The sequence below is a fragment of the Delphinus delphis genome, chromosome 1 (genome assembly GCF_949987515.2).
Source record: "Delphinus delphis chromosome 1, mDelDel1.2, whole genome shotgun sequence".
NCBI classification, from domain to species: Eukaryota; Metazoa; Chordata; class Mammalia; order Artiodactyla; family Delphinidae; genus Delphinus; species Delphinus delphis.
This window is the reverse complement of record NC_082683.1, coordinates 160,101,364-160,113,520: the sequence shown is the minus strand read 5'-3', so window position 1 is coordinate 160,113,520 and position 12,157 is coordinate 160,101,364. Positions and strand designations below refer to the sequence as shown.

At 36.4% G+C, this 12,157-nt stretch overlaps 1 protein-coding gene across 1 annotated transcript in view; it reads right to left on the bottom strand.

The window, feature by feature from the left end:
• SCCPDH (saccharopine dehydrogenase (putative)) overlaps nucleotides 1-12,157 on the bottom strand; it is a 40,718-nt gene that overhangs the window by 14,305 nt on the left and 14,256 nt on the right. Inside the window, 4 exon segments of the mRNA XM_059997126.1 lie at nucleotides 4,589-4,645; nucleotides 4,735-4,854; nucleotides 7,118-7,235; nucleotides 7,899-8,029. Of these exon segments, the coding sequence (XP_059853109.1) occupies nucleotides 4,589-4,645; nucleotides 4,735-4,854; nucleotides 7,118-7,235; nucleotides 7,899-8,029 (426 nt within the window).

Genomic DNA, 12,157 nt, shown 5'->3' with positions numbered 1-12,157 from the left:
TTATACGTTATTACAAGATATTGAACATAGTTCCTTGTGTTATATAGTAAATCCATGTTGCTTATCTATTTTATGTATAGTAGTTTGTAGCTGTTAATCCCCTTCTCCTAATTTATTCGCCCTTTCCCCTTTGGTAACCATAAATTTGTTTTCTATCTCTGAGAATGTTTCTGTTTTGTATATAGATTCATTTGTATCAATTTTTAGACTCCACATATAACTGATATCATATAATATTTGTCTTCCTCTTACTTCACTTAGTATGGTATTCTCTAGGTCCATCCACCTTGATGCAAACGGCAATATTTCATTCTTTTTTTATGTCTGAGTAATATACACCACATCTCCTCAAACCAATTGTCTGTTGACGGGTACTTGGGTTGTTTCCATGTCTTGGCTATTGTAAATAGTGCTGCTATGTACATTGGGGTGGATTTATCTTTCTGAATTAGAGTTTTCCTCTTTTCTGGATATATGCCCAGGAGTGGGATTGCTGGATCATATGGTAGCTCTATTTTTAGTTTTTTAAGGAATCTCCATACTGTTTTCCATAGTGGCTGTACCAATTTACATTCCCACCAACAGTGTAGAAGGCTTCTCTTTCCTCCACACCCTCTCCAGCATTTATTATTTGTAGACTTTATGATGATAGCCATTCTGACTGGTGTGAGGTGATAGCTCATTGTGGTTTTGTCATTTCTCTAATAATTAGTGATGTTGAGCATCTTTTCATGTGCTTCTTGGCCACATGTATGTCTTCATTGGAGAAATGTCTATTTAGATCTTCTGACCATTTTTTTTTTTTTTTTTTTTGCGGTACACGGGCCTCTCACTGTTGTGGCCTCTCCCGCTGCGGAGCACAGGCTCTGGACGCGCAGGCTCAGCAGCCATGGCTCACGGGTGCAGCCGCTCCACGGCATGTGGGATCCTCCTGGACCGGGGCACGAACCTGCATCCCCTGCATCGACAGGCGGACCCTCAACCACTGCGCCACCAGGGAAGCCCTCTGACCATTTTTTAATTGGATTTTTTTAAATATTGAGTTGTATGAACTGTTTGTATATTTTGGACATTAACCCCTGGTTGGCTGCATTGTTTGCAAATGTTTTCTCCCAGTCTGTAGGTTGTCTTTTCATTTTGCTGATGGTTTGTTTTGCAGTGCAAAAGGTTTTAAGTTTAATTAGGTCCCATTTGTTTACTTTTGCTTTTATTTCTTTTGCCTTGGAATACAGATCTAAGAAAATATTGCTATGATTTATGTCCAAGAATGCTTTGCCCAGGTTCTCCTGTAGAAGTTTTATGGTATCGTGTCTTATATTTAGGTCTTTAAACCATTTTGAGGTTTTTTTTGTATATGGTGTGAGGGAGTGTTCTAATTTCATTGACACATGAAGTTGTCCAGCTTTCCCAACACCACCTGCTGAAGAGACTGTCTTTTCTCCATTGTATATTCTTGCCTCTTTTGTCAAAGATTAATTGCCTATAGGTGTGTGGTTTTATTTCTGGGCTCTCTATTCTGTTCCATTGACCTGTTTTTGTGCCAATACCATGCTGTTTTCATTATGATAGCTTTGTAGTATTGTCTGAAGTCTAGAAGGGTTATGCCTCCAGCTTTGTTCTTTTTCCTCAGGATTGCTTTGGCAGTTCTGTGGTTCCATATTAATTTTAGGATTATTCGTTCCAGTTCTGTTAAAAATGTCATGGGTAATTTGATAGGGATGACATTAAATCTGTAGATTTCTTTGGATAGTATGGCCATTTTAACAATATTAATTCTTCTAGTCCAAGAGCATGGGCTATCTTTCCATTTCTTTGAATCATCTTCAATTTCCTTTATCAATGTTTTACAGTTTTCATCATATAGGTCTTTCACCACTTTGGTTAAGTTTATTCCTAGTTTTTTTTTTGATGAGATTTTAAACGGGATTTTTTTTTTACTTTTTCTTTCTGATATTTCATTGTTAGTGTAAAGGACTGCAACAGATTTCTGTATATTAATCTTGTATCCTGTTACCTTGCTGAATTCATTTATTAGTTCTAATAGTTTTTGTGTGGAGTCTTTAGGGTTCCCTATATAGGGTATCATGTCATATGCAATTTTACCTCTTCCCTTCCAATTTGGATATCTTTTATTTCTTTTTCTTGTTCGACTGCACTGGCTAGGACTTCCAATACAATGTTGAACAGAAGTGATGAGAGTGGGCATCATCTGTCTTGTTCCTGAATTTGGTGGGAAGGCTTTCAGCTTTTCACTGTTGAGTTTTATGTTGGCTATGCGTTTGTGGTAAATGGCTTTTATTATGTTGAGATATGTTTCCTCTGTACCCACTTTGGTGAGAGTTTTTATCATGAATGGATGTTGAATTTTATCAAATGCTTTTTCTGCGTCTATTGAGATGATCCTATGATTTTTGTCTTCTCTTTTGTTAATGTGGTGTATCACACTGATTGATTTGCATATGTTGAACCATCCTTGGGAACAGAGTCAGATTTGCATCATAGATTTCTTATACAGCAGTGGGAAGATGAATTAGAAAGAAATCATAGGAAGGCTATGAACAGTTCAGCTGAAAGATAAGGGCCTGCACTATTAACAGTGAAAAGACAACCCCACAGACTGGGAGAAAATATTTGCAAATCACATATCTGATAAGGGATTAATATACAGAATATACACAGAGCTCCTCGAACTCAACAATACAGCACAAAAATGGGCAAATGACAAGAATAGACATTTCTCTAAAGAAGATATACAAATAAGCCAATAAGCAGCACATGGAAAGAAGTTCAACATCACTAATCATTTAGGGAACTGCAAATCAAAACCATAATGAGAGATCACCTCACAACTATTAGGATGGCTACTATAAAAAAAAAAAAGGAAATAGCAAGTGTTGGTAAGGATATGGAGAAATTAGCACCTTTGTGCACAGTTGGTGGGAATGTAAAATGGTGCAGCTACAGTGGAAAATAGTTTGTTGGTTCCTAAAATATTTAAAACTAGAATTACCACAGGATCCAAAAATTGAATTTCTGGTAATATACCCAAAAGAACTGAAAGAAGGGTCTTGAAGAGATATCTGCACACCCAATTTCATAAAGGCATTATTCAAAATAGACAAAAATAGAAGTAACCCAAGTGTCTATGGACAGATGAATGGATAAGCAAAATATGGTATATACAATCAGCCCTCCATATTCATGATTTCTGTGTCCACACTCATCCAATGTCAAATCCAAATTATTTGGGAAAAAACTTCCAGAAATTTCCAAAGAGCAAAACTTGAATTTGCCTTATGCCACCAACTATTAACATACCATTTACAATTATTTATGTAGTATTTACATAGGTATTATAAAGTAATCGATAGATGATTTAAAGTATACAGGACAATGTCTATAAGTTATATGCAAATACTATGCTATTTTATATAAGGGACTTGAGCATCATGGATTTTGGTACCTGTGGGGCATCCTGGAACCAATCCTCTGAAGATACTGAGAAACAAGCCTATATACAATGGAATATTATTTGGCCTCAAAAGAAAGGAAATTCTGACACATGCTACAACATGGATGAACTCTGAGGACATTATCCTATGTAAAATAAGCTGATCACAGAAGGACAAATTCTGCATGATTCCACTCATGATGTTCTAGTGTGGTCAAACTCATAGACACAAAGTAGAATTGTGTTTGCTAGGAACTGGGGAAAAAGGGGAAAGGAGAGTTATTTTCTAATGGGTATAGAGTTTCAGTTTTGCAAGATGAAAACAATTCTGGAAATGGATGGTGGTGATGGCTGTATAATAATATGAAAGTACTTGATACCACTGAGCACTTAAAAATGGTTAAGATGGGGAATTTTGTCATGTGTATTTTACCACAATTAGAAGGAAGAGAGAGAGAAGAGAAGAGGGATAAGAGCCTGAACTAAGGTAGTTATGATGGATTTGGAGAAAAATCTAGAATGATGCCTACATTCAGGACTGGGCAGATGACAGTGCCACCAACTGAGATGGGAAACACAGAAGGAAGAAGAGGGTTCAGTGGAAATAAGTTTAGCTTTTACACATGAAATCTGAAGTGCCTGAAGCAGTTATATTGAGGATATCGGACAGATGGTAATTCAACTTATCTACCATGGGGATCCAGGGTGTGTGAAAGAGGAAAGGGAAGGGAAGCTTGGAGGAGGGGGAGAGAAGACGTAAAAAAGGAGGAGATAATGAAGGAGAAAAATTGAAGAGTAAAAATATTTGAAATCTCTATGAAGTAAAGAGAATATAATTTCTGGAGCCAGATAGCTGGGTTCTCATCCTAACTTGGCCATTTACTCACTATAGGACTTTGGCAAGTTTCTTAGCCTCTCTGTGACTCATTTTCCTCATTTGTAAAATGGAGATAACACCTCAAGGAGTGTTAAAAAAGACTGAGTAATCTAATTTATGTAAAGAATATAAAAGAGTGTCTGAAACACAGTAAGTGCTTCATCAGGTCTTAGCTGTTATTTTCACTACACTGAGGAAAAGTAAAAATGAAATAAAGAAAAATATTATTTTAGAGACCTGGATACAAAGGAAAGAGTTACCTGTTTTTGTGTTGGACCTTGTTTTGAAAAATAACCAAAGGAGAAGAGCCATGGGAACTAAAGGAAAAAAAAAAAACCTTTAGTGATATTTTCAAAACTTCATGGAAAATACTTCTAAGGTCTAATTTCATAGAAATATTACTTACTTTTATGAGGAGTTGCCTTCCAATGCCAAACTTCACAAAGAATAAAAAGAAAAGTCCAGCAAACATCAGCTTAATAACAGAGGTGACACCTCCCACAGTTACATAAGCAGCATACTGAACCTAGATGAAGAATATAAAGTCAGGATGTTACTCCCTACTTTCTTAGACCAAGTAATACAAGAATGTTAGCTACTAATAACTTACTCTATAGTCATAAATATCAAACAAAAGCAGTTTCCATTTTATGAATGTGTTATGTTCCAAAAGCTTGTCCAGAAATCAGACACTGGGAAGACTTTTTTTTTTTTTTTTCGAGGTACGCGGGCCTCTCACTGTTGTGGCCTCTCTCGTTGCGGAGCACAGGCTCTGGACGCTCAGGCTTAGCAGCCATGGCTCACGGGCCCAGCCGCTCCGCGGCATGTGGGATCTTCCCGGACCGGGGCACGAACCCATGTCCCCTGCATCGGCAGGCGGACTCTCAACCACTATGCCACCAGGGAAGCCCCCAGGGAGGACATTTTTTAAAAGAAATTATTAAAATGGGCAGAAGGCCTAAATAGACATTTTCCAAAGAAGATATACAGATTGCCAACAAACACATGAAAGGATGCTCAACATCACTAATCATTAGAGAAATGCAAATCAAAACTACAATGAGGTATCACCTCACACCGGTCAGAATGGCCATCACCAAAAAATCTACAAACATGGGCTTCCCTGGTGGCGCAGTGGTTGAGAGTCCGCCTGCCGATGCAGGGGACATGGGTTCGTGCCCCGGTCCGGGAAGATCCCACATGCCACAGAGCAGCTAGACCCGTGAGCCATGGCCGCTAAGCCTGCACGTCTGGAGTCTGGAGCATGTGCTCCGCAACGGGAGAGGCCACAACAGTGAGAGGCCCGCGTACTGCAAAAAAACAAAACAAAACAAAACAAAAACACTACAAACAATATATGCTGGAGAGGGTGTGGAGAAAAGGGAACCCTCTTGCACTGTTGGTGGGAATGCAAATTGATACAGCCACTATGGAGAATAGTATGGAGGTCCCTTAAAAAAATAAAAATAGAACTACCATATGACCCAACAATCCCACTACTGGGCATATACCCTGAGAAAACCATAATTCAAAAGTAGTCATGTACCACAATGTTCACTGCAGCTCTATTTACAATAGCCAGGACATGGAATCAACCTAAATGCCCATCAACAGATGAATGGATAAAGAAGATGTAGCACATATATACAATGGAATATTACTCAGCCATAAAAAGAAACAAAATTGAGTTATTTGTAGAGAGGTGGATGGACCTAGAGTCTGTCATACAGAATGAAGTAAGTCAGAAAGAGAAAAACAAACACTGTATGCTAACACATATATATGGAATCCAAAAAAAAAAGGGTTCTGAAGAACCTAGGGGCAGGACAGGAATAAAGACGCAGACATAGAGAATGGACATGAGGACACGAGGAGGGGGAAGGGTAAACTGGGACAAAGTGAGAGAGTGGCATGGAGCTATACACACTACCAAACGTAAAACAGACAGCTAGTAGGAAGAAGCTGCGTAGCACAGGGAGATCAGCTCGGTGCTTTGTGTCTACCTAGAAGGGTGGGATAGGGAGGGTGGGAGGGAAAAGCAAGAGGGAGGAGATATGGGGATATATGTATACGTATAGCTGATTCACTTTGTTATACAGTAGAAGCTAACACACCATTGTAAAGCAATTATACTCCAATAAAGATGTTAAAAAAAAAATTGTTGCAAAAGGTAATTAGCTCCCCCTACTTGAACACAAAAGTCCACATAATCTATATATAAAAAGTCCATAACAATATACCTGAGTTTAACAATTATACATTATAGAGTGTAGACTCCACTTACAATCTCTTCTATAAGAAAATACTCTCGTTTTTTGTTTTTTTTTTAAACTTGACACAGTTTCCTCTTCAAGTCTCAGCAGTGGGAATAATTACTTCCCTCACCAAATGGAGTAGGATAGTTCTCTAAAGGTAGCAAGGAGATAAGAGAGAAGAACCTAGACACCTCCATAAGCAACAGAAAGAGTAGTCTAGCAGCTGAAACTCGCAACAGGACTGTTGGGTATTTATGATACCAGGATTTCCTATATTGAACTTGCTGCTATTGTGTTACATTAAAAAGGTATTCAGAAGGTCAGAGTTGAATTATGGGAGAAGGCTATTACCACCCCCATAAAATGCAAAATGTTCTACACTACTAATTCTTTATGCTTCCAGAAACTGAAACATGCACTATTTTAGCTCTTTCATTTTTTGCTTTATAAACATAAAAATCCTACATTAAAATGATCGGGAACTGAAACAAACATAGAATACTCTTTATTAAAAAATAAATCATATACGCTTACAGGTGATTGCTGTAAATTTTCGTGCAAGTAACGCTGAGTCCGCTTCACAACAGACACATCTGCTCCCAAGAAAGGAATGGAATAACTGTTGAGTTCTCTGCAGTAAGAAATTGGCCACCTGCAAGACAGAAGCATGTTGTATCTTCTCCATTTACAGTGACCACAACTATAACTGGTAAATTTCTGAATAAAAACCTTAACTCTTCTTGAGGCAATTAATAATAACAGTAAAGATGGCAGATCTGCTCTTAATTAAAATTTACTTCAGTATTTGTCCTTTGTTCTCTACACCTGCACCCAAACAAGTGACAAGTTGGAACAATGTAGTATTCTTCACACCATGGGCAGTTAACACATATAGTTTAACCATTTTTATACCCCATCAATTTCCCTAGATAATGATAAGAAGAACACTCATTTCAACAGCCAAACTCTGAGTTTAGAGTTCTCACATATAAATACTAATTAATAGGTTGATTAATATACATAAGATCATCACATTTTTACAGCATGAAATTTAATTGATGTTTAATTTTGATATTGATAGTGAAGAGTCATAAAACTGATTTTTTCCAGAATTTTCCCAGAATCCAAATGTATTATTATATATGAAGTACTTAAACTTAGGGTAACATATTAATTATATTTTATTTATCTTTGAAAACAATCCTGAACTCACTATAAAAGTCTCCAGGCTTTTCTTAGTAGCATATGTTATTAACAGTCAGATAAACAACAATATGGTTAGATAAACTGAAGAATAGATTTTGAGATAATATACCTTCTTTTCAATTTTGGACCAACAATTGGGACAGGCTTCAAATTGGACTCATTTCGTAGTTTTTTCAAATTACTCTGATCTCCAAAACCATAAACCGCTGACTTCCAGGTACCATCATGAGTGCACAACCCCTAACAAAATAATTCAAGAGTTAAAGCAACTTGTCTTAGAACTGACACAATATTGTAAATTAACTATACTCCAATAAAATTAAAATATTAAAAGAAACATGTCTTAAGGGATAAGTACTAAAATGTAAAACCAAGTAATTTATAATTGATACAAAGAACATTTCACCTCTATTTGAGCAAGGCATAATCCCTTATTTAATAATCTTGAGATAAATTTTTATGACTGGCTAGGCAGTAGTAAAACTCATTAGTTTGATCACATTCACTATTTATACCCTATTTATATATTATATATTTACAAACATATGCCCTTTCTTCTTTCCTCCTACCATTATTTATGCTCTTTTTAATAAGTTTCATGTCATCATTTTCACTCAACTATTTATCACTGATTGCTTTAAGCAGAAAAATAGAAACACTAAAACCATCAGAAGATTCAGGTTTTCATATAACAGCTTTGATGAAACTGAAAGGTAAAGAGACACCAACCTAATTTCTATTCTGGTACAGATTAATTTCTTCTGTTTGTTAAAACTAAATCAGAGCTAAAAGTCTTAAGAGTTTGATTTGTGAAACTATCCTCAGTCTGCACCTAGCCAATTTGACCTACTTGCAAAGATTTCCAAAAATCAGGAGAAAATATTTTTTTTAAAAACGTTAAGAGTATCTTCTCATACAAATAAGCCATCAAAAAGGCAAAAATTACATTCCATTTTAAAAACCTTTTATTTTGTTGAAAAATAGGAAGAAAAGTGCACAAGACATAAAAGTATAATTTAATGTAATTATGAAGCTAACATCTATGTAAACCCAGAAGGCCCTCCTTCTGTCCTGCCTTTGTGGTAATCAAGAAAACTCCTTGCTTCTTTAAGAGTTTTACCACCTAAGTATTCATTTCTGAACAGTGCAGTGAGTTTTGCCCGTTTCTAAATTTTACAGAAATGGAACCATATCATGTATATTCCTTGAGTTTGGCTTCTTTTGCTCAAAATTGTGATGTTAGGATTCATCATGTGTTAGAAGGACCTCCTACTCTGCTGTTGACCTTCCATTTTCTTAATGGTGTCTTGTGATATAAAAAGACATACTCAATTTAAAATTTTAAATGTATTCCACTTTTTTTTTTATATTTAATGCCTTCCGTGTCTTTTGCAAGCAGTCATTTGTTCCCTGTACAACATGGTAACTATAGTTTATATTATATAGAAAATTAGAAATTTGCCAGGAAAGTATACAGAAAATCCTAAAAGTTCTTAGGACTTCCCTGGTAGTGCAGTGGTTAAGAATCTGCCTGCCAATGCAGGGGACACGGATTCAATCCCTGGTCTGGGAAGATTCCACATGCCGTGGAGCAACTAAGCCCGTGCACCAAAACTACTGAGCCTGTGCTCTAGAGCCCGTGAGCCACAACTACTGAGCCTGTGTGCCACACTACCGAAGCCCATGCGCCTAGAGCCCATGCTCCTCAACAAAAGAAGCCACCGCAATGAGAAGCCCACGCACTGCAACGAAGAGTAGCCCCTGCTCGACACAACTAGAGAAAGCCCGCATGCAGCAACAAAGACCCAACACAGCCAAAGATAAATAAATAAATAAATAAAATTTTAAAAATTGTTTATATGTTTAAAAAATAAACATATAAAGAGCTGTTGATAATCAGATTCCAAATAAAGAAAAGTTACTTCAAAAAAAATAAATACAAGTTCTCATCACAAGAAAAAAAACTTAAGTATGGTGATGGATGCTAACTAGTGGTGATCATTTGTAATATAAACAAATATTGAATTATTATGTTGTACACCTGAATAGTACAATGTTATATGTCAATTATACCTCAATAAAAATAAATTAACAAAATAAAATATATTTCTGGAAAAAAAGAAACCATTCCTGACCTTGAGGCCATGAAATATTCATCTTCTAAAAGCTTACTGTTTAGCCTTATGCATTTAGGTCTATAACCCACCTAAACTTGATTTTTGTACACAGTGCAAAGTATGAGTCCAATTTCATTGTTTCCCCACACCCATCATCTCCCGAAAAAGACCCTTTACCATAAATCAAGTGCTCATATATGCACAAACTACTCTGAGTTCTTTACCCTAATCTGCTGGCCTATTGATATCTCCCTGCCAATGTAACACTCTGACTTAATAATGTCTTGACATTCAAGAACATCCTTCTACCTTATTCTCCTTTAAGAAAGTGTTGGTTATTCTTGGCCCTCTGCATTTCCATATACATTTTAGAATTAGTTTTTCAAATTGCATACTAAAACAAAACAAGCAAGCAAAAAAAAAAACCTGTTTGCGATTTTGATTGGAATTATATGGGATTATAAATTAATTTAAGGAAAACTGACATTTTAGCAAAATTGAGCCTTCCACTCCATGAATATGGTGGGTTCTTCCATTTATTTGTCTTCTTTAAGGTCACTCAATAACATTTTATAGTTTTCTTCACAGAAATCTTGTACATTTTATATCCCTTACTCTTAAGTACTTGATTTTTTAATGCTACTATAAATGGTCTCATTTTAAAAAATTCATTTTCTAACTGTGGCTGGTATACAGAAATGCAACTGATTTTTATATTACTGTTGTATCCAGCAACAATAAAGACTAGAGTGGAAATAAATGAAACAGAGAATAGAAAAACAATAGAGAAAATCAATGAAACCAAAAGGTGGTTCTTTGAAGAAATCAACCAAAATGAAAAACCTTTAGCTAGATTGACAGAGAGAGAAAGAAAAAGAAAGAGAGAGAGAGAGAACTCAAATTACTAAAATCAGGAATGAAAGAAGGGGCATTACCAACCTTTCAGAAATAAAAAGGAGTATAAGGGAATACTATGAACAACTGTATGCCAACAAATTAAACAACCTAGATGAAATGGACAAATTCCTAGAAAGACACTGTTACGGATTAAATTTTGTACCCACCCCAAATTTATATGTAGAAGGCCTAACCCCCGGTACCTCAGAATGTAACCTTATTTGTAAGGAGGGTTGTTGTAGATGTCACTAGTTAAGCTGAGGTCATACATATTGGAGGAAGTGGGCCCCCAACCCCAAACCACTGGTGTCCTTATAAAAAGGAGAAATTTGGACACACACACATATGAAGATGGAAGAGCGGTCTGAGTGATGCATCTACAACAAAGGAACACCAAAGATTGCAAGCAAACCACCAGAAGCTAGGAGAGAAACATGGAACAGATTCTCCCTCACAGCCCTCAGAAGAAACCCTGCCAACATCTTAATCATGGACTTCTAGCCTCCAGAACTGTGAGAACAATGTTTCCCTTGTTTAAGCAATCCAGTTTGTGGTACTTTATTACAGGAGTCCTAAGAAACTAATGCAGACACAAACTACCAAAACGGACTTAAGAGTATACAGAAAATCCTAACAACCTATAAGAAGTGAAGACATTGAATTCTTATTATCTCTTCACTGATTTCTAGTATAATTTCATTATAGTCTAAAACATACTCTAGAACGGGGGTTGGCAAACTATTTCTGTAAAAGGTCAAACTAAATATTTTAGGCTGTGCAGGCCACATCTGGTCTCTGCTGCGTATTTTTTTTTTTAATTATAGCTCTTTAAATATGTTAAAATTATTCTTAGCTTACAGCCATATAAAAGTAGGCCATGGGCTGACCCCGCTCTGGAGCTGCACTATCTGGTATGGAAGCCATTATATAGCATATATGGAACACCTTCATCACCGAGGGAAGATTTACTGGACAGCACTGTCCTTGAGTATATGATTCCAACTCTCTGAAATTCTTTTGAGTCTTGCTTTATGGTCTAATACACAGTCTAAGATTCAATTTTTTATGTAAAGTAACAAAGCTTAAGGGGAAAAGTAGGATAAGGAGTAGGAGGAGAACAATCCTGTGCCAAGGGATGCATAGAATCAAGGCAGTTACCTCTGTCCATCCTTGTGAAATTAAGGCTCTGTATTTTGCTTTAAGGGGAATGAGAAGGAGCTGCATTGATTTCGATGTTTTCAAATGTCTCGTCCTGATTAAGGCCCAACTTTGAGTCCTTATAATAATAGGACTTAATAACATTTATTGAGTGATTGTAAAGTGCCAACCACTGTTCTGATTTATATTCATTGAC